At 38.6% G+C, this 22,417-nt stretch overlaps 1 protein-coding gene across 1 annotated transcript; it reads left to right on the top strand.

Annotated features, from left to right (window-relative positions):
- Positions 1 to 8,826: 8,826 nt before the first annotated feature.
- On the top strand, positions 8,827 to 21,774 carry wnt3a (wingless-type MMTV integration site family, member 3A). The gene is made up of 4 exons (XM_026314638.1): positions 8,827 to 9,062; positions 14,030 to 14,271; positions 18,976 to 19,241; positions 19,345 to 21,774. The coding sequence occupies exons 1-4, from the start codon at positions 8,941 to 8,943 to the stop codon at positions 19,822 to 19,824; spliced, it is 1,110 nt and encodes a 369-aa protein (XP_026170423.1). The 5' UTR covers positions 8,827 to 8,940; the 3' UTR covers positions 19,825 to 21,774.
- The last annotated feature ends 643 nt before the right edge of the window (positions 21,775 to 22,417 follow it).

Here is a 22,417-nt window from a genome sequence, read left to right as displayed (position 1 = left end):
CTGAACTTGGGAAGGCTCCAGGTTTTCTCAGCTACACCTGGGGAATGCTCTTGCCAGGAATTGGGATGAAGTCTATTCATTCCCAATCTCAAACATTATCCAGCCCATTCACTGCAGATCACAAACAGGCACAGAGGGGCCAAGTGGCTTCAGGGCCAAGTTTCTACTTACTGTGTGTAAACAAAATAGCACCTTGCATTAGAGATTAAAGTGAGCAAGCTTGATAATTATGGTTGTGTGTTTCATGTGGCATTAGATCACTGATGCTCATTCCCGTCAACAGAGCAGCAGTTATTAAAGCTTTAGCACAGCATATGAGCTTAACACAGTTACTTGAGTGAACATGATGGGTTGACGTGCAGCACTGAAGACGGCTATTTTAGAGCTAAAGCCTGGCAATTTGGAAAATGAGCTTATTCACTTTTTGGCAGCGAGTTGGAAAATTGATAGTCTCGTATCTGTTTACTAAATATATACAGTTACAGCCAGCAGCCAGTTAGCTTTAGCATAAAATCTGGAAACAACTAGCGTGACTCCAGGAAAACCTATTTTACCTGTAGAAATAAGTGTAAAAGCAAGTATTTGTCTGGGTTATATGTGATACTATTTTTTTCCTTTATGCATCTGCCAGACAGAAAGCTCAGAAATGGAAATGGAGCTGCAACGAATCCTCGAGGAAATCGAGGAATTATTGTTTGCGTTACCGGACCTGCTCCACCTTGGGATCATTGTTCCACACGGACCGTAATAACTGTCGGACAACACATTTAAGTATCAAAAGCTGGCGCTACGGCAGGGAGCGACATCGTCTGTAAAAGGCAGACAATGTCCAAAGTTTGGGATCATTTCAAATTTAAAAAAGATGACAACACGATGCAGTGTGTGTATTGTAAAGTAGAACTGGCGTAACACAACAGCACTTCTTCACCCAGCGAAGCCGACACAAGGTAACGTCATTTCCATCTAACCTGTCATTTGTGTCATGAATTACACAATCGTACTTTATTATTGTTTCAAAATGCAGAAGTCTATTTTAGCTGATTACTCGAGTAATCGCTGAAATATTCGGTAACGTTAGAATACTCGTCTACAAAAACAATCGATAGCTGCAGCCCTAAAATGGACTCATACTTAGCACCCTGTGAAATGACAGATTGATGTTTTTACACTCTGGTTTGTTTTTGCTCTAGCTTTAGGTTAGGTTCATTTGGTTACTTTCAAAGAAAACAAGGCTAGCTAGCTGTTTTCTTCTGTTACCAGTCTTTATGCTAAGCTAAGCTAACCAGCTGCTTCCCACAATGCAATTGCTTTTTTCAAACGTAACTAAATAAAATGTTGATTCCACATAAGACTGAAGATGCATATTTGTATAACGGGATTAGCCAAAGTAGACACAGCTAAGATTATAAGTTTTATGAGGTTGGTTTTTTTCCCATGATTCCACTTTTAGCTCATGCTCAGTATCTGACAATTCACACAGGTGAGCACATGAAAGCACAGGAATGCACTTTTTCAACATTATAAGCTTGTCAGTCATTCCTAAAGGGCAGTTATTCAAAAGCCTATAGGCCCCCAGTGAGGGCCTTGCTTCTTAATAACACCTGGTTTTAAGGAGATCAGCGGGAGGGTATGTCAGTACATGACAAGAATGGACACTAATCCCGAGCAATACCCACCGGTCCTGCATATCTCTTGAGTGGGATAATTGATTCCCACACCCTTCTTAAAACACACTCACCCCCTCTTCCCAGACCCAGCAACCAAGAAAACAGGGCTTGTTTCATTCTGCTGTGGAGAGAACACTGTGATGAGGACAAAAGCGTGTGGTTTTTTACCAGGGCTCCTATGAGGGTTGAACTGAGGGCTGTCGTAAATGTTGTAGGTGGTCGCTGAAATTTGCTTGGCAATGGGCACTAATCTCTTTAGGCTATCAAGAATATTTCCCTCACTGATGTTGGAGATACTACCTTAGCCTCATCTACCATTTTCTGCCTTTGTGACTCTCTCAGAAGCTTTCATGCATATATTAAGGAACTACATGAATTTTACATGTGGTTATTAAAGATCCACTGGGAAAAAAACGTATCAAATGTCCCAGCCGAAGTCACACTTAAGTAGTGTAGAAAAGTCAACTTTATTTCAGTTCCACGTGTGAGTAGAATACAATTTCAGATTAGAGTGTTAGCCTGAAGTGTTGCATTTCTTTGCAATCAAAATGAAGTTCCTCCGGGCATTGAGGTTAGTCTGTGCACTGACTGTTCAAATGAGATGGAATGTGCTGTAGGATGTTGATGGAGTTTGAGATATTTCCATGAAAGGAGAGTAAATTCTTCCAAAATATTAATATATACAATAGATATTTTTGACAATCACCATGTGTAAGGTATATGCTTCGTGTCAATGTAAGAGAGAAAAGAGTTGAAAAATAATACATTTAAAAAAAAATTAAACATTAAATTAAAGACTTTTTCTTTAAAATCACAGATCTAGAAAGATTAAATAAATTATTTTAATGACACATTGTATCTCAGAAATGTATGCAACATGTGGATTTTAAATAAAATATGGCATTATACTTTACATAAAATAGTCATTTTCAATAAAGAGCAAAGGTTTAGATACCTCCTCCCTCTCCCCAGAGGCTTATGTATTAGCCTTGGTCTGACCTTGTCTTGATATCACATCCCTGGAGAGGAATGTAAATCGTATCCGTCCAATCCCAACCCAGTTACCACCAAACGTCTCATTCTCACCATCCTTACTCCGCTGCAGGGCCACATGATCTTTTCCATGTACCAGACATAATTTGTGGCTTAGGTTTGGAGGCTGACGGTGCGTCTGCGCCACTCTGCTGTTTCAGGCATCGGGTGCACCATGTGCTGCAGTTCTCAGGGGCTGGAGAGATAGTTGTTGTTTTTGAAACCTCAGTATAAGCAAAATTAGCCTCCAGTGTTGGTTCATTCACACCCAAGGGAGAAAACAAAAGAAAACAAATCAGATATTGCTAAAAGAGAGCAAGGAGCCAAAAAAAAAAAAGAATCACAATTTCCAACAAAAACTAATCTAAGAACAATAAGCGAAGATAACCACACAGCTTAGAAGACTACACAACTGTTGGATAGTAGCATCTCCTGGATCCACCCTCTGTACAGAAACCAAAACATTGCTGCAAAAAACACCACAGTGGCTCTTAATCCCAGTGCTTCATTTGCGGCATGTAATTTATGGTCTGTGCACATTTTCTATTGATATGTTATGACACACTTGAGCCAAATTGTATTTGAGCATGACTGGGCTTGTCGATTCTTGAAAGTGTTTAAGTAGGCACATCTAAGCTGCTTCTGCTGTGTAACTGTGAGAGGAAATGTAAGGTGAAGTGCTTGATGGGGTAAAATTCAGCCTGTGTTGTGTTTCCAAAGATATCTTTCAGCTTATTTGTTAGCACCATCAAATACATTTGCCCTTTCAAGCATTAATTACATTTCATGTCTTGCAACTGATGGCAGTATTATCTGACATTAATAATAAATGACAGTCTACCAGGTCTTTTACTGCCAGAGCTGTATCATACCACCCACTCTGGTTTCCCAGCAACCTGTGAAACACCCTGTTTGAATGGCGTTTACAGAATCGCAATTTTCTATTTGCACTTGAACAAACATGGCCATTCATCCAGGTTGACTTAATTCCACTGGAGAAAGCATCTTCACAGTCTCAACAGTAAAAGTAGTGACGTGAAGAGTCCAAGCCAGGAAAGTACAGGTTTCTGTACGCAAGCAGACGATATGGTAGATGTATAGTGAATGGGTCATGCTCTTGACCAACAGGTGGTGTTGATGGAATGGTATGATCTGCTTTGGTTAGTATTAATGAAACAAGACAGAGTCCAGCTGAGCAGCTGCAGCCAATGAAGCCTCCCTCTGCACTTATTGTGACCTGGATTGACCCAGAGAAAAGTGTCATTGTGCAGAAAAGACCAGAGAAGAGGAGATTGAAGAAAGGTGGAGAAGTGGAGACTTTCTGCTCTTTCTTAGCAGCTGATAGAAAACAGGACTGTTCCTGTAATTAAAGCTGTGTTGTCTATTCTAGTGTTGTGACCTCCAGAGCTTTGTCTGACTGGTTTAATATGTGACCTCAGTGCTAGCACAAACATCTGAGTCCCTCTGAGAAAAAACCTTGTGACCAAAGACTTCCACCATAGAATTTAAGACGTTGTAGACAACAGGTTGCATATGCAGGTGCAACCATTTATTTCTTATGTCCTCAGCTATTAATTGTAACTCCTTTACACTACATAAAACCAAACTATCTTCTTTACTGCTTTTAGATCATACTGTGACTTATGACTAGTCTTATCTGAACATTTTTCATCTTGGGGAGCTAGTATTTTAATCTACATTTGTGTGACTAAAGGGAATTGTGAACCCTAAAACACCCATTGCATTCATTAGTACAGCAGGGGTCAGTCTTCGGTCCTTTAGTCTTCTCTACCTGCATGCTAAATTTAGGATTTGAAATGTCAGGTCACATTTGATAATAAGCTTAATTGTTCTCTCTTTTCTATATCCAGTATTGTGATCCTCTTGTTATTCAACTGGTGTTTTTGTGATGATGATGATGAACTCTATCTAGCACATCAGTCTGAAATCTCAGTTGGGCTGAGATCTGGTAACTGTGAAGGCTATTACATGTGATTGATGTCATTTTCATCAAACCAGTGACCCCTGTGTGTGGAAGCAGCTCCATCTGTTTTATTTCTCCACTTACTCAGAGTTTTCCTTCAATTTGTCATTTGCTTAGCAGGACTGAATATTCTCATACTCAACTGGCTTACTCTACAGTGAATAATGTGTTCTAGGCGTGTTCTCAGCTCAAAAACAGCACATTTGATCTCAGAAACTACCAGGACAGTTTACATTAAAAGTTGGAAGTTTTCTCCCATGATTTCTCTTATCTGAAGCCTTTTACACCCTGTATTGCCAAGAGGCGAGCAGGAAAGATAGGGACGTCAACGCCTGTGGTAATGCCCATCCTGAAGATAAAGTCAAAGTAGAGGCAGACCCTTTGCTTTGTTTCTCATGTCTGGAGACTGACAGAGAAGTACAAGGGGAAAGTGATGAGTTGTTTCCAGGTGTGAGCTCTTGGGTGTGTCGTGACTTATAGAGGCTCAATTCTCCTCCCTCTGTCTTGAAAAGATTATAGCTCACAGAAAGGTGGTTATACATCATTTGTTTTTAACGAGCATTTACAGGCAAGAGGATTTATAGGAAAAACAGAACAGAGCTGATAAAGTTGGAGAGCGGATGAAGTGTAGGTTTTTACAATTCTCAGCTTTTCTTTCAGGTTTCTTTCCTACCAATAGCATTTATTTGCTATTACCTTATTTCTAGTCAATTTGTTTTTACATTTTATTTATATTTATTGTATTATATAAAATTTTTCTCTATTTTAGGGTAATTATTTCTCTTCTGTATTTTTTAATGCTCTGATGCATTTATTTTCTTTGTGCTGTGCGTTTGAAAGTTTCCATATAAATGACCTTGCCTTAAAGTATGAAATTACCAAACAATATTAAGTATGGATCACATGTGTTTCCAATTGAGATTCTTTAAAGCAAATATCATAATTTCATTACAATGCTGACATCTAGTGGTGCTGTCACATTTGTACACGACAGATGTTATAGTGTTAAATTCACTAGCTGCTTTTATAAAATCTTTCTTGTCTTTGTTGTATGTTAGGATATTTGAATGCACAAATGGGCATTAACAGCTTTATTGCACATGAGGAAAGTATTCATGGAAATTGAGTGAAGTAATGAAAATGTGATTAATTGAGTATTTGTATATAGTATGATGTTAGTGTGGCTGCGTTATGTCAAACAGAGAGAGTCTGACTGAGCCCTGTGATGCCAAGCAATGACAAGACTCCCTTGTCAGGCATGATTTGGTCCTAATGGCATTTTGCTAAATGACATCATCAACACAGTGAGGTCACCATGGGCACACAGAGGTGCTATGATGTGCTCATGTTTGCACACAGGGAAAAACCTGATTGGATGGACCAGAATGTGTTTATGGAGGTGAAATGAAACAGTTTATGTTTGCTGAATAGATCTCTTTTCAAAACTTTATTCACTGTGTGATCATTTTATATGAAACTTCAATGATATATATATGGTATGTGGAGGTTGAATTTGTTCCACACACACTTGTTATTGTCAAGCAGCAGCTTTCTGGCACTTTACCTGTGTACACTATACATTTCATTCTGGTGCTGTATCAAATCAAATTTATTTATATAGCATTTTAAAAATCAAAGTATTTTACATAGACAGAATGAGATCCTTGAATATCTAAAGAACAGTTAATATAAGTATAGTCAAAACAAGAAATAATACAGCCTTGTAATATATACCAAAGAAAAAAGGAGAACCTACTTTATAAAAGCTCTAACTTCTCACTTCAGGCCTTCACATATTCCAGATTTTCCCCTTAGAACTATAGGAAATCCGCAGATGCATCCAAGTGAGAAATATAAATTCAATGTAATAAGCAAAGTTTCCAAGCTTATAAATGATCTTTCTCGCCCTTTGCATTCGCACGTTTACCCTCAGTCTTTTACCCTCAGGGAGGTGCTATAGACAAATAAGAGCCTCTCGTAATGTGTACTATTAAGTCCTTGCTAGATGCAAGAGTCAATATGCAGTCATAGATCGCTAATATTTTACATTTTTACATAATTTAAACTATTGACTGGTCTTCCAGATTTGTTGTTTGATCGCTTGTTTTGTAGTGTTAGTATTAGTAGCAGCAGAAGTGGTTGTATCAGCAGTGATGTTTGGTCTTATGTTTAATGCATTTATTATGATAGCATAGAATGGGTACCTTAGAACTGAGCAGATGTGTTGCACCACTGTATATGAAAGAAGCAGACACATTTGAGAAATTTCATCCAATTTTTTTACTTTGAAATGCCAAAGGAGATTTTTTGTTAAAAGTTGCTGATTTGTCGTGTGCAATAATGTCCACTAGATGGAGATGACATCTTGTCTTCATGCTTTCTATGAAGGCTTTAGGACGTGTGCATCCTGTTTTATTTGCTACAAGTCATTAAAATGGAGCAAATAATGCTTTTTGGTAATTCGAGGATGATGGCAGACTTGACTGAATAAATAGGCCTACTGCACAGCACAAGGACAAGTTAATGAACAAATGGACAAGTGAATGTGGAGAGGAAAGGATCAGGGTATGAATCACTGTAATTCATAATCATTTAGAGAGTAGACTCAGACAGCAGACTTTGTAAAAGCCAAAGCTGTGTACCATACTCAAATACAAATTTTAAAATTAAAATCCTGCAAATAATCAAATATTACTGTTGTTAAATGTATAAACATGCAATGCACTTTGGGCTCATTACACGCAGCACTGTTATTGCCCTATACATATCCTACAGAGAAGAGTTTAATTTCTCTCAAAGGCAATATAAAAAAGCAGCTTCATTAATTCATTAAGTCAGTTTACTGGGCTGTTCCTGATTTTGGCCATAAATGCTCTTTCCCACCTGGTGTAAACATTTCATTTTTCAGGGCAAGCAAAAAGGTCTAGAGATCCCTGCTGAAACACTGATTTATTATCACTATCACATAATGCTAAATAATAGGCCTAATGCAGGTTGACTTTAATAAAATTAAAAACAATCATTCAACAATCTAAGCGGTTCAACTGATTAAAAGTGTTCGTTAAAATTAGAACTTGTCTTCATGTTCTCCTCTATCCAACTCTATTAGTCACTGATGTTGCACAACTAGGACTGATTTTTTTTTTTTTTTTTTTTTTAATCTCCAGATAAGCATCAGTGCCTGTAAATGGAGAGACCGGTCCACTTCCTATTAGATCAGCTATCAACAGCCACTTGACATTGAGAAAGGAAAACAGACAGTCTGCCATTTAAACTCAGTGGTGCAGCCAATTTTGTCGGATATTTTCGTTGGAATAAACGATCTGACAGCTTATAATAGGCAGCTTTAAAGTTAGACTGTTCAAGCTGCGAACACACAGTTATTACAGTGTATCAGGTGATATCAGGCCTATTAGAAAAACGGTTTGGTCCCTTTAATTATTGCTCAAAGTGTGACCTTTTATTTTATGATGAGAACTGGTATCACTGGTTTTTTAACAATAATAGTATACATTTCAAAAATCTACATAGCAATGACAGAAAATCAAATATAAATATATATTTTAATTTCACCGATTAAATAAATTAAATAGGCTGAATGGCCAAATCATTAGGAATGTGTTTGTTAAAAAATCTAATAGCAATTTAGTCTAGTCTGTACAGATCACTTGGAATTCATCATTCCGTAGGGGGGAAAAAAACTTCTAATTTTAAATTCATGGCAAACAGGCACAAATAAAAGACTGGAGACCTTAATGATGGTCTCAAGCAATTCACACATATTTATTTCTGCATTTTAGAAGCTTCAAGCCAGGGAGTGAAATCCGGACAGGTTGTTATAGCTACGCAATCCACAGGGGTTCCCATGTCTATTTAAAACCCCTCAGACCCTCCCTCTCTCCTTTAAACAACATTATATATCACACACACTGCATGCTAATGCGACCAATTCTCAATGAGCACTGAAACACATCTTAAAATTAGCTCATTCTGGTGTCTGAGTTGAAACTACCTGACCAGGCAACAGAGGAACATATCATCACAATTCCCCCTTTGGCAATACCTGCTGATTGGGTCCTAAAAAAAAAAAAAAAAAAAAAAAGCAAGCGGCTTTTAACTTTTAATATTTGGCTGCCGGGTTCTGCCACGCGTTAGTCGCGAAAGATAGATTCGCCCTCAGTTTTTCTGGAAGATAGAAATTAAAATCCGTCAGTGCAGATTCGTTTTTCTTGCTCTTCAGGTAAAATCGGTGCGCGTATGAGCGCGCATGTAGGCTTTCTGCTGGAGATGTTTTGCGAAACTTTAAGGATGATATACCTTGGATGTTTCCTGTTGCTCAGTGGGCTTACGCATGTCATGGCAAGTTATCCCATTTGGTGGTAAGTTTATTTTCATAATTTCTGATGAGCAGATTCTGTCAGTGTGTGAGTGCTGTTAATTTAGTTTCTGACAGCAGCAGGAATATTTAGGTGGACTGGCGGATTAAGTGTTCCAGGATTGAGGGACGTCGGGCTGGTAAACTAACGTTATATGAGGTGCAGGTGATATCTTGACATTTAGACGCGTGTGTAATCCAAAATGAGGACTTTTAATTTTACACCTGGAGGAGAGAAGCGACCTGTAGCCTATAGATTCAAACTAACTGAAGAAAATGCGTATTTCTAAACGTCTCTATCTCCGTTATATGTTTATTTCTAATGCTAAACATGTCATTTTATGTATGAACCATGTAATTGGACCCAGAGCGAATTCAGAATCATATCCAGGATGAGGCAGGTGCAAAGTTTGTGTGCTTCTATATATATGTGTGTGTGTGTGTGTGTGTGTGTGTGCGCGCTCTATTCTGCGCATGTGTGTACCTATATGAGGGAGGTCAAAGTCAGTAAAATCTTGATCAGAGTTTCGGGTTATTTCTGTTTACATATACTGGTAATGTAATGCATACTTTACATGCATAACCTGGTCTTTATATATTTCCCATCATTTGTGACCCACTGTATATAACTGGTGCAACATTTGAAACAGAATCATTCTAGTTTTCTCATCACATTTGGGATGATTTTTTCATAACTAAAGCCTTAAAAAGCAAACTCACAGTACTCATGCTTGACTAGAAGCATTTGCTGTCATGTATATCGTGGATATGGATATATGAATACAGAACCTCTCTCTTCTCATCAGTTTCTTCCCTTTCCAGAAGTTTTAAAAAATAATGTAAAACTTCATCAATTATGTTGCCCCTGAGGACATCATTTAACATTCATGAGCCTCTCAATAACTAGTATTTTCTTTCTCTCCGTGAGTCACAGCAGAGGGTGAACTAATGAGATATTACATTACTGATACAAAAGCCTATTGTCCTTAATATTTAGGAAATAGCAGACATAGTAATTATAGAATGTATAAGCACTATATATTCACATTTTCTTTATCTGTCACGTCCTCAGGAGGAGCTCGTGTCAGGTGTCACAATGCCCCACATTGATCTGTATACATAAATCATCACAAATCTCTTTCTAAACAAACATTTTTTTATTTAAATAAGTCATTTAATATTTGGGGTTGCTTAGATATCGGATGTACCCTAGTCTACTTCTCTTTATGGGTCCCCTGGTGGTAAAACTGATGAGAAACTAATTACACGCTCAGCTGGAAGGAAATCCTGATGTAACGGCAGGCCCTCTGGACTGAGAGCTGAACAAAAAACCTGATCCAAATCAGTGCACTCCTGCTTCTAAACATTAGTGCATGCAGCCACAGTTAATACTTCTAGAACACAGTTGATGTTTAGTATATTTACTGTGTTTTTGCATTTGATATTAGCATATTTTTGTTGGATTGTGGTACAAGTGAGTTTTGTGTTTTTCTCTTGTACACTGGCAAACAGAGCAAGGAAAGACACTGAATTTCAATCTTCAGTAGTTTTTTTTTTTTCCATTTCTTTTTTTCTTTGTGCAGCCAGTTATGAATGACACAGTGCAAGGCAGGTTTCCATTCTATCATAACAGAAAACCCTGCAGCAAGTCAAGAACTAAGTTCTGTGTTGATGGTTTGATTTTGTAGGTTGGCTCAGGTCACTGATTGAAGAGTTACTTGAGCGTAAACATAACTGGAATAAGTTTGTTGAATCATTCGTCCCAATACAAACAGTCTTTGACTGCAGAATATGAAGTCACCTCAGAGCTGACTTCTTGACGTAATAATGAAGCCTTTTTTCTGCTCGCAAGATTGATGTATTTTTTATTCCGTGGCAACTCATCCCAGGTGAAATAATGTGGTTCATTTTGGTGTGCTCTCAGTAAGCCTGCATTACCTCTTCATTTGCAAACAGCATGTCAGCTATCTAAGAGCTATTGTTTCTGTGAAAAGCAACTCAGGATGTTGTGCTGACAAAACCTCCTGAACTTGGCTTCAAGTGGCAATTGGAGCTGCACGCCACTCAACCTCTGTGCCACAGCAGTCTGTGGGGATATGGATTTGTACTAAGACATGGTTCATGTCTGTCTCTTCTCAACCTGCCATGACATAGCCAGGCTGCACCCGCCACCCCACCAACCCCTTCCTTAGTCCACCCCACCTTAGAAGATAAATACCTGGAGGTGAAAGCTTGCCGCACATTCCTTTTCCTGAACATATTCTCTTGATGTCAAAGTCGGCTCCAAGGCCCCAGGGCCCACAAGTGGTAATTCTAAGGTACCCTGCTTGGGCTTGCTGAAATATGCATTAAACCTTCTCTGGATACACTTAGATGAGAGGGGGAAGGTCTGTACTGAGGTAAAAATTATAAGTGATATATGTTTTGCTTAAGTATTTATTTCTAACTGTTTTCACTAGAGAATTGTTCATCTGGCAAAATCACATTTTAACATTATTGAATGCTCTGTTCCTTTACCAGTCATACTGAACATCAGTTTCTCTGGAGGCCAATTTATCTGAGCAGATAAATTGATCTTTATGAAGGAATTCAAGAGATTGAAGGCAGAAGCATATAACCAGCAGTTATGTTTAAATATGTGTTGGAGCTGGTATCTAACAACACTGTTTTTTATGCAATAGCTCTTTATGAAAATCATAAATCATTCCGGTGGAACATGCCCTCCCTCCTCTTGTAGGCCCTTTCCTAACACAGGAAGAGGTGGCCTGGATTACTCAGCTCCACCAACAGACACAGACAGACACATACATGAGCATACACCAGCATACCTAAGCACATTGACTCATGATGGTTTTGTATGACATGGTTCAAGAAAATGGCCAAGCAGAAGGGTGTGCAGAAAGCCTCTTACAGGTGTAGTCTTGATGAGCACTAAAGCTTATTAAAGACTCCAGCCAAGAGGAAACTCTTTTGCTTCTAACAGAGCAAATCACCTGACAAATGAGTTTCTGTATTTCAATTCTGCACTGATAGGAACTGATATGAGCTATTTTAGCACCTTTTTTTTCTGTGGCTAAAATACATTTTGGTAATTCACCAATCTTTTTTCAGAAATGAAGTTGATGAAAAGGTGATAGAAACTCATGGATGCCACTTTTTTCCCTGTGGAGAAAAAAGAAATCCGAATAAGTTAAAAACCAAGGACTACTAGTTGCAGACCTGTGGCACTTGTTTTCACCTCTCTTCAGTCCTAGTAAACATCTCAGTGTCTTTGCATGTCTGCTTTGTATGTGTATGTTTGGGGCCAAACAAAACATCTTCACCAGTTTAGGATGTGGACTCAGGTTACTGTTCATAATGATGTGCTTCAGGGTGCATAGACTGACAAGGGCCAAAGAGAGGTCGATTTGTAATAGGAGTGCCCTTGTTTACTAGCACCAGTATGTTGCAGACAAACTGCAGACAAATGCGTTTTCCTCTGGAGTCATTTTCAACTTGGCATTGCTTCCTTACTGGATGTCTCATTTATGATTAACTAGAGCGGCATACTCTGCAGAAATTAAGCAAGAAATTCTGTTAAAACAAGTGTTGACACATAACTCTGACATTTGCTTGGGGATATTAAAGTATAGTTCACTTACCAGGTCAGTTGATGACTTACACACACCTTGACATCTGACAGACAACAATTAAGTGTGATCTTAAAAATGGAAAAATCTGCCTTATAATTTCAGTACATAATTGAGCTATTCAAGGTCAACATGCTGGAAACCAGAAGCAGAAGCAGTTAGCCAGGGGTCATTTGGCTGCTGAGATCTTTTCTTGGGATATGGGATTCTAAAGAAAGTAGCCTAAGGCCAGTGTCAGAATTTTTAGTAATCTTGTTGTGATCAGCAATTAGTCCTTGAATAACAGTGAGCAGGTCAGCAAATAGTGAGCTGACTGAACACCTGCTCTGGCTCTGCCTTTGCGCAAAAGAGTAAGTGTTATGAAGTCCATTTCTCTCAGTGGAGGATCATCAGATTGCTGCTGCCAACAATCGTGCTTTAATAGGAGGTTCATGTGAAATGAGGACTTGTCTTGATTGACAACAATCTACTTTGTAACCACTTTGCAGGGCATTTGCCAAAAATAATAAGAGCTCTGCTATTAAATAATCAAGCAGTCAAAATATTAAATTTGGTGACATTTCAATAAAAGAAAAAACAGCTCAGGTCAGGAGGTCATGAATTTATAGAAAAACAGTAGTTTATCTAACTTAAAACACTGATATATGTCCTTTATTAAAGAGCTCAAAATGTAAATACATATAAGTACATATTATACAATAGTACAATGGATGTCCAATTTCTATGATTACTAGATACTAAAAGTGCTAATTGAAAGAACACAGAAAAAAGACAGAGACAGGGAGAAAGCAATAAAGGCAGAGATGTAATCAGTGAACCAAGTTTGCACTTGTTGTATCCCAGACTACTGTCCTCAAAGGAGAAGGAGGGGGCTGGGTTCAGTGTTACTCTTAATACAGTCTCTGATGTTTCAGTGTAGGGTTTGCACACTTATTACCCTAAGCTGAAGGCCTGTTAAGTGTGTGGACAGTTAATAACAAGGTGTAGTTTTCCAAGTTGTCAGCTTAAGGTCTATGAAGACCTCTAGATGCATTGTGGACTTTCATCTTAGACAGAAACATTGACTGCTTCTGTGGCAGCAGGGCTGCAATTTCAATGCACACAAAGGCCAGGTGTCTGCAGAAAGGGTAGTTGAAGGGATAAGGAATTGATGCCTAATGGTAGCATCTGATAAAGCAAATAAACACACACAACAATAGGCAGACATAAAATTATACTCCACCTCATGAGGGACATCACTTTTCAACTTCAGTGGCAGTACAGCAGTAAAGACAAAGACAGAAAGAAAGATAAGATAAGATGCAGTTATGAATTACTAATATGACTTCATCTTCCCTTGTAGGTCACTAGCAGTTGGTCACCAGTACTCTTCATTGGGTACTCAACCTATTCTATGTGGCAGCATCCCAGGTCTGGTGCCCAAACAGCTGCGCTTCTGTCGGAACTATGTGGAAATCATGCCCAGTGTGGCTGAGGGGGTAAAGATTGGCATCCAGGAGTGCCAGCACCAGTTCAGGGGTCGACGCTGGAACTGCACCACGATCAATGACAACCTGGCCATTTTTGGACCAGTGTTAGATAAAGGTAATGTTACACAGCAAACTGATTTGTGACAGAAGGACTTTCTGTCTTGCTATTTTTCCACCATTGTCACTGTCACTGCCCATATGTAGGTTGTTTCCAGCACCCAAAATTCCCATTTTTTTATGTCACCACTTAAAGGTCACACCAGACTAATGTGTTACCTCTGTGGCGTTTGTAACAGTGCAAACCATGAACAAGCCAGAGTACAATTACTGTAGCAAGAACCACTGCAAATTCCACATTACAGTGGAAAAATATGACATATGTAAGAGCAACACACTGCAGAAAAAACTACTTTAACAATGCAGTGTTCTGTATGATTTATATTTGCATTAGTTATTCTACACTCTCTTTGAGCATCATTCATTATGTTCATTCAAATCCTTGTTCAAATAGACTTTGGACTGAACAAGCTCTGAGCAGCCTGTTTGCATGAAATAATGTACACAATTAAGATGTGTGAGTTCTGTCTTGTTGTAGTTTTCCCTAGGAGGGAATCCCCTGAGATTGTTCTGCTGTTCTGTTTCCTCTGAATTACCTTACAAAAGATGTTAAGCTAAGCAAACCAACTGCTGACTAGCTTCATATTTAGCATACAGACATGAAGGGTTATTTTTGTTTTCATCTAACTCTAGGCAAGAAATTAAGTTGTGTATTTCCTCATATTCCATAGTATTGCTTTAAATAGTTAATATGTTTTTTGTGAGTTTTCCTCATTGCTAACAAGCTACTTCTTGCAGATGTTCAAACTGTCAAAACTGAGAATGAGCCAGTTTACAGAAGACAGATGCAAACATGGGGGGGTGGAGGTTAGTTAGGGCAATTGCTTTTAATAAACTCCTGAGCCAGTTAATAGAAGAGGCTTGAGCTCAAGTAGGTGGCTAACGATAGGGGTTCTCAATCCATGCCCTTTTGTGGTGCAAAATGCCACCACATCTCTCCCATTGCCTCCCTCACAGGCCTAAATTGCAGGGATACTGAGTAGGAAGAGGAGGCAGCAACTGGGCTTTAGTAAATCATTTTGATTGGATTAAGGTCACTGAGGCCCTTAATAATGTGAGAGGTCAAAGTGGCTGGATTAAGTGCCTTTGTCAGAAGGCCAAGGAGAGTGACTAAGGGGATAGGGCTTAGTAGGAGAGGGCTTCCATTTCATTGGATTTGATTGATGCTTGTGTTTGTCTGTGCACTAGAGCCATTGTCCTCACTGGTGTCTGTTTGTCTGCAATTCAGGCTGTTGTGTGTTGGTTTCCTCTGGCCTTTTTGAGGACGAAGCTGAAAGGAAGAGTCGGTGCCTTTATTGGCTTCAGAAGCTTAGTTCCTATCAGTTAGTCCTATCAGTGCCCTTTTTCTTCTCACCTTCACCACCAACATTAGTTTGCTTTACACAGGTGGATTAAGCAGTAAGCTAGAATAATGAAAAACACAGACTTTTAAAGAGAAAAGGTAATTCTGCCAAATGAATATAAACTGGAGCTAAAAGATATTTTACAGTTTTATTACAGCCTCTTTTTAAATACATGTGCATGACCAAGCGCTTGCCAGATTTGATCATACACTGGGATGGATACATGTAAAAATGTATTTATTCAATGCGCTCATACTAATCCTTGTCATTCTCAACCTGTAAAAGATTGCAGTTATTCAACTTTTTAATATGGACATATTCTTTTTCATGTGCATGTTCTCTTTTCCTTACACATGGTCTGATTCTCATTCTATGTTTATCTCTCACTCCACACCCATCATGAGCCCTACCTCTGGGCTATGTCTGCGTCAGCACTCATTAATTTACATTAACTAAAGTGTCAAAACATGCACTCCTGGAATCTGCCTGTGATGAAAGGTATTAGAAGGCTACACAGGTGTGCTTAGTACTCAGAGCTGATCCCAGAGCTGTTTTGGCTTTCTTGGTATTTTCAGAACACCTAGCTACTACGTGAATATAATCGGGTTCCAGTTTTGGAGTAAGTGCAACAAGAACTGGACAGTCATAATTTCATAGGTGTAGCATGGTATACACGGAATATTGTTTTAAATTAAAATGGGGGGTCATAGGAAGCTGCTGTTACATAATATGTAAAACATCTGGAGGTTTAATAATGTAATAGGTCTGACTTATCTAACCTTCATTCCCTGTAAGTACTTTTGCCCTCTCCAAATACTCTTTACCAGGAAATCCACCTCATAAATTAACCTAAATTACTGAGTTCCATCTCAACTAACTGGGAAAAGGTCAGGGGATGTGGGTTACGACCTACGACCTGAGGATGAGAAAGTGTAACTATTTAGGATGAGCTAAGAGGTCTCTGCTTTTCATGAGACATATGTCTGTCCATGCTGGGGGAGGGAAACTAGCACACCAGTATATCATTAACTCTGGGCAAGAAAGAAAGAAGGGGTGTGGTAAATGGAGTTGATGGAGGGACCTTAGCCCCACTCCCTGCTGGGCTGTGCTCAGAGCACAATATCTTCGCAACCATGAGATTAAGCAGGAGAAAAAGTGCTTTTCCCCATTCACACGCCCTTTAGATTGTTTTATTAAACCATTTGAATAGGGATTTCCCCGTCTGCCGACAAGCAGGGTCCAGCCAATGCATAGTTCTCTGTTGCTATGACTTAACTTGGTCCCCACTAATCACTGGCCAGGGCAAATTTCATATAAAATATCTGGGGCCATTGTGAGACTAACACAGCGTGACAGTGGCAGCACAATAGGGGATTCAACCCCCCCAGCAGGTTGTAGGGACCACTTGGCCTGCCAGGGTCTGGCAAAGTTTGGTGGAGGAGTATTGTCAAAGATGAAGTGTCCTGAAATACCATAAATTGGTCATAAAACTAAGAAAAGCAGCTCAACTAAAGGAAGAGCTGGTGTTTTTAGGTAAAGTAAATGCTGTTACAGTGTATTGAACTCCACATATTATTTATTTCAAGTGCTGAATTACTTTGCCTTAGGGAGTCTTTATATTCTCACAAATATTTGGAAATCAACCCAATTATTGAATTTCCCATCAGAGATCCTTCTCCCCACTTACACTCAGCAGCATCATTGTAATCAGTCAACTTTAAAGTCATGTTTTGGGTTCTGTTTTAGTTCTACTTTCCTTCACACCTCATAAGAAATCATTTTGTATTGATATTGATATATTAAATAAATAATATTTCTATGCTTATAATACAGTCTTTTATAACAGAGAAGACTCTAAATAAACAGACATCTAATTCTTGGTTCAAATGAATAGGATATACAGGAGAAATATTTAATACACAATCTCTTACTAGCACCTACTGTATAAATGCTTTTACATTTCAGATTGATGTAGGACTATCATCTTGGAGGTTCACTTCAACTCACTCATGACTTGAAAATTAAAAACATGAAGCTCCTACTTGGTTGGTTTGAGATCATGCATAGTGATATGTAATGAATCACCCTAGACAGTGCTTTCAGCTTTCAGATCCCGTGATTTGAAAGAACATAATACAATATCCAAGTGAAATGATCTGTGGGAGATGCAGTAACCGGGACTCGAGGAATGGGAGCTGAAATTCACATGTAGCATTCATTTGAAAATTAGTAACTTTGTGCATATACAGTAGTGATATTGGGTGGGTGGTGGAGAATGCCAGTAGACCTTTTCTCTTGCATCATTGTTTCTAATGCCCTTTAGTCCTCAAACTGGTTGGAACCTGCTGTAAGGGAGGAGCTCCCATTCCCTTTAGCTTTATACTCTTTTTCATTTCTTTCTTTCTTTCCCTCTGTCATGCTTGTTTTGTGGCCAGAAACATGCACTGCCTTTCTTTCGGTCTCCCACACATATTCACAAACACTCCCAAACTATTGATCTTTAACTGTCCCTGTTTAACTCTTGACTTTCTTTCACTTTGTCCATTTCATGTTTACCTCTGGTGTTTCTCCTTTCTTGGTCTTGTTCTCTCTGTCTTTTCTTATAATTGTGCAAGACCATACAAGTATATATTTCCAAGGCAGCGCTTCTGGCATAATGAATCTTGTTAAAGCAGGGAATGTTGAAGCATGAGATGTCGTCCCTTCTGTAACACTGAAATGTTGTTCAGTACTTCATATCTGGACACTTCTGTCCCCTCACTGTGCTGTGTCGATGGCTTGTCCCCTTGCTGTGAGGCCATTTTCCAACCTTTCAAAAGCTTAATTGAGTCTCTTAATTATAGACCTGTCAGCCTCGTCTTTTCCTCTCATCTCTCTGGAAGATCCTGATCCCTCTGAGTCATTAGTTAGCTATGTCAGACAGAGACAGAGGCCTTGCTAGTCTTACTCAAAGACAGGACGATTGATGTCTGGGCTGAATGAATCCACACACTGGTAAACCTTGGCTGATATGACCTAAACACATGTAGCCATTAAGATTAATGGACTCTAGTATGTATAGGTTGTTTGATGTCGCCTTTTTGGCTTGGGTTGGAAAATATTTGCTTATCCAGTTGTACAAGACCAGACACAAGCAAATAGCGATGTAAACAAGTAGTAACCTACATTCTCCAGCAATTATATCATTCTTTAGCAATAATAACTTTTCTATTAGTTTGATTCTGAAAATAATCATTAAGCATTAAAAATTAATTACTCATGTGATCGTCCATGATTATTTCCTCCTGCAGAGGCGTTTCTCCGGGATGTTACTATTCAGATGATTTATGTCTCACAGATATGTGTAATTCACTTTCCAGCCACTCGGGAGTCAGCATTTGTTCATGCTATTGCCTCAGCGGGAGTGGCATTTGCAGTCACCCGTGCCTGTGCTGAGGGTTCAGCCACCATCTGCGGATGTGACACGCGCCACAAGGGCCCACCTGGTGAGGGATGGAAGTGGGGTGGTTGCAGCGAGGATGTGGAGTTTGGGAGTATGGTGTCCCGGGAGTTTGCTGATGCAAGGGAGAATCGACCTGATGCACGCTCTGCCATGAATCGCCATAACAATGAGGCCGGAAGAATGGTTAGTTTTCCCCAATGCTTTTTTTGCTGATTGTGTTTTTAGTAGTTTTTAAGTATCACATGTTATTAACACATTGTTTTTGTTTTGTTTTTTTTATCTTTAGTCCCTCAATGACAACATGTTTCTGAAGTGTAAATGCCATGGTCTTTCGGGTAGCTGTGAGGTCAAGACCTGCTGGTGGTCTCAACCTGACTTCCGAGTTATTGGTGACTACATGAAGGATAAGTATGACAGTGCATCTGAGATGGTGGTGGAGAAACATAAGGAGTCCCGGGGATGGGTGGAGACCTTGAGACCTAAATACAACTACTTCAAACCCCCCACAGAGCGTGACCTGGTTTATTATGAAAACTCTCCCAATTTCTGTGACCCTAATCCTGAGACCGGTTCCTTTGGCACTCGTGATCGCATCTGCAACCTGACATCACATGGCATTGACGGGTGTGACCTCCTGTGCTGCGGAAGAGGTCACAATACCCGGACTGAGAAGCGAAAGGAGAAGTGTCACTGTATTTTCCACTGGTGCTGCTATGTGAGTTGTCAGGAGTGTGTAAGAGTCTATGACGTGCATACCTGCAAATAGGGTTGTCTGGTTCTCAACATTTTCCACCAAAATTTAAAGACTTAATGAGCCAGAAGAACAAATACAGGAAGTTTTGTACAACTTAAGAGAGATTGTAAATTTGTCTGACCTGTCCATAGAGTCGAGCAGCAGACATAATGGGCTTATGTTTTGTGCTGTGATACTAAAAAGAGCCTGTCTATGCCTAAATCATGTGGAGCAACTGAGCAGATGCCGATGTGACAAAGCATCGCCTGTCTGAACTGTGAGGGCAATGACAACAATGCTGATATCTGTAGCGGTGAAAAGGGGCCTTATGTGATGATGTAGAAAATGAGAATTGTTGGCTAAATGACAAACACCATATTGGTGATTTTTTTTTTTTTCTTCTGTGTTACAAGTAGTTACTTTGGTTGAGAATAGTACAGCACTCTCAATGCTTTTAAGTCTTAAAGGGGCAAACAATGAAAATGTCACCGTTTCTTCATCACTTGTTTTTGCCGCAAAAATTTACATGACGAGATACGGCAGCAGCCATTCTCCTCCTCAGAATTAATAGTATGTATGTGTATACCTGAAAACTAACATTATTGTTGTGTGTGAATGAGTATTATAGTGTTTAATACATTACTGAGTAAGTAGGTAAGAATGCACTTGCACCTGGGTGAATGTAGTTATGCTGTAATGTGTTTACATATTCACAAATTCTTAAGCTAACAAATTAATATCTGCTTTAAATGATTAATTTTATCTGAGAGTAGACATGAGCTACATCCACTGAACATCGGCAAAATGGGTTTATACACAGTCGGCACATTTCCTGAAAACACTGGAAGCTTTTTCTTAAGAGTAACAATGCTTTGAACAACAACACAGAGAGGTATGACCAAAGACAAGAATCGAAAAGCCCCTGTTTTGTCTGTGTCCGTAGTGTCAGAGAGCTGCAAACGAATCTGAAAGGTCAGCACTTGTGTCCTGTTGAGAAATATGAAGCATGTTCTCCTTGTTTTTATCAGTATTAGCAATGTCACATGTGACTGGATGTAGGGGAAACTGTTATTTATATGTGGATGTAGCCACATTTTGTTTCATTTATATAAATATAATATTCTTTATTTTGATGGTTGATCAGATAGAAGTAAACTCTATGTTCCATGAGAAAAACACAAATGGCAAATAAACCGCAAACGAAGCTGTATCATATAAGCTTGGTATAATGCAGTAGAATTTGCAGTTGTAGTAAAAAGATGACCAAAACTTGTTCATGTGACATATCTCACTTTTGACTTCTTTGTTCCCCAAACTAAACACCAAGCAGCATCACTGAAACTATCAATACTTTCATTATTTTAATGCTGCTATGTAAAGATAATATGTATATGTGTGTGAGTGCTTAGGTCCTTACATGAATTGTGTTTTTGTTTATCTGTCATATGTATATTCTTGCATGTATTGATTCTTTCTGTGAAAGAAACACATTATATATTGTTTGGAAAAAATGTGAAGTTTTGACTAATTCTTACATCCAGTAATTCCCATTTAACCAAATAGACCGAAATAGAGTTTTGTTATTTTAGTTGTTTATGCATTTTGTAGTTACACTAAACATTAGGGCAAAATTGATTCATGTTGCCCCCCCCCCCCCAAAAAAAATACAACACAATATTTATTCACTCGGAAAGTGTAAAACTACTGAGCACGTTGGCAAAAAGTCAAAAAGTAACATGGTTATTTAAAAGTTTGTGTACCATTTCACTGATAGCCTCAACTGTGGAGAGGCCTCGGCTGTGGAGAGATGTGTAAAGTAAATGATGAGTTATTGTTTACAGCCAATATAATGCTATGTCTCAGGCATGTATAGGTCTCGGTTTTTAATAAAAAATGCCCATCCATGTTTACTTTATAATATGACTGAAAATATTGAGGAGCAGCCATAACCAGTTTCACATTTAAATCATTTTTAGTAAACTACACAGCAACCATTATCAGTACAAGATCTGTTATCATGCATTAATTACTGTACTTTATATGTGGTTAATTGCTTGTGTGGACAATTTGCATATGTTCTTTTTTTTTTTCTTTAAATCCAAAGTTTTGTACAAACTACTTTTTTTGTGTTTCTTATGAATTTCTAAAATTGGATGTTTTTTTATAATTATTTATTTCATGCTATGTACATATTAGTATGTAAAAGTATATATTTGCAGAAAAACATTTTTGAAACAGTGTTGTGAGACTTGTAACACTGTAGCCTTTTTACCTCAGCTCTGTTTTTTCACTGACTGCACAGGTGTTGTTTGTCCTACTGCCTGTAGTAGATTTCAAAAGTTAACTCTTTAACACAAAAATAAAATAACATAACCAAAACTTGTGTTTTATTATCTATGATTGAATCTTACATGTAATAAATGATTTGGCTGACTTAAGAAGTATGTCCAAAGATAGCCGGTGCTCATGGACATCTCACTATGTGGGCTGATGATGACGGGGCCATCATACATATAAAATCTGTAGTACTTGAATGTGAAGAGGGCAGTATAATGAGAATTAAGTATATAAAATTATTCAGGGTCTTCAACCACTCTAACAGTGGAATTATTGCAATTCTAATATT

Source organism: Mastacembelus armatus, chromosome 17 (assembly GCF_900324485.2).
Source record: "Mastacembelus armatus chromosome 17, fMasArm1.2, whole genome shotgun sequence".
Taxonomy (NCBI): Eukaryota; Metazoa; Chordata; class Actinopteri; order Synbranchiformes; family Mastacembelidae; genus Mastacembelus; species Mastacembelus armatus.
This window is presented reverse-complemented; position numbering and strand designations above follow the sequence as displayed.

Bases quoted from the DNA above. Each gene is read 5' to 3' on its own strand.
- wnt3a (XM_026314638.1), top strand. From the start codon at position 8,941: ATGAGCGCGCATGTAGGCTTTCTGCTGGAGATGTTTTGCGAAACTTTA. The intron at 9,063-14,029 runs GTAAGTTTATTT...CTTCCCTTGTAG, and splicing joins GCAAGTTATCCCATTTGGTG to GTCACTAGCAGTTGGTCACC. The intron at 19,242-19,344 runs GTTAGTTTTCCC...TTTTATCTTTAG, and splicing joins ACAATGAGGCCGGAAGAATG to TCCCTCAATGACAACATGTT.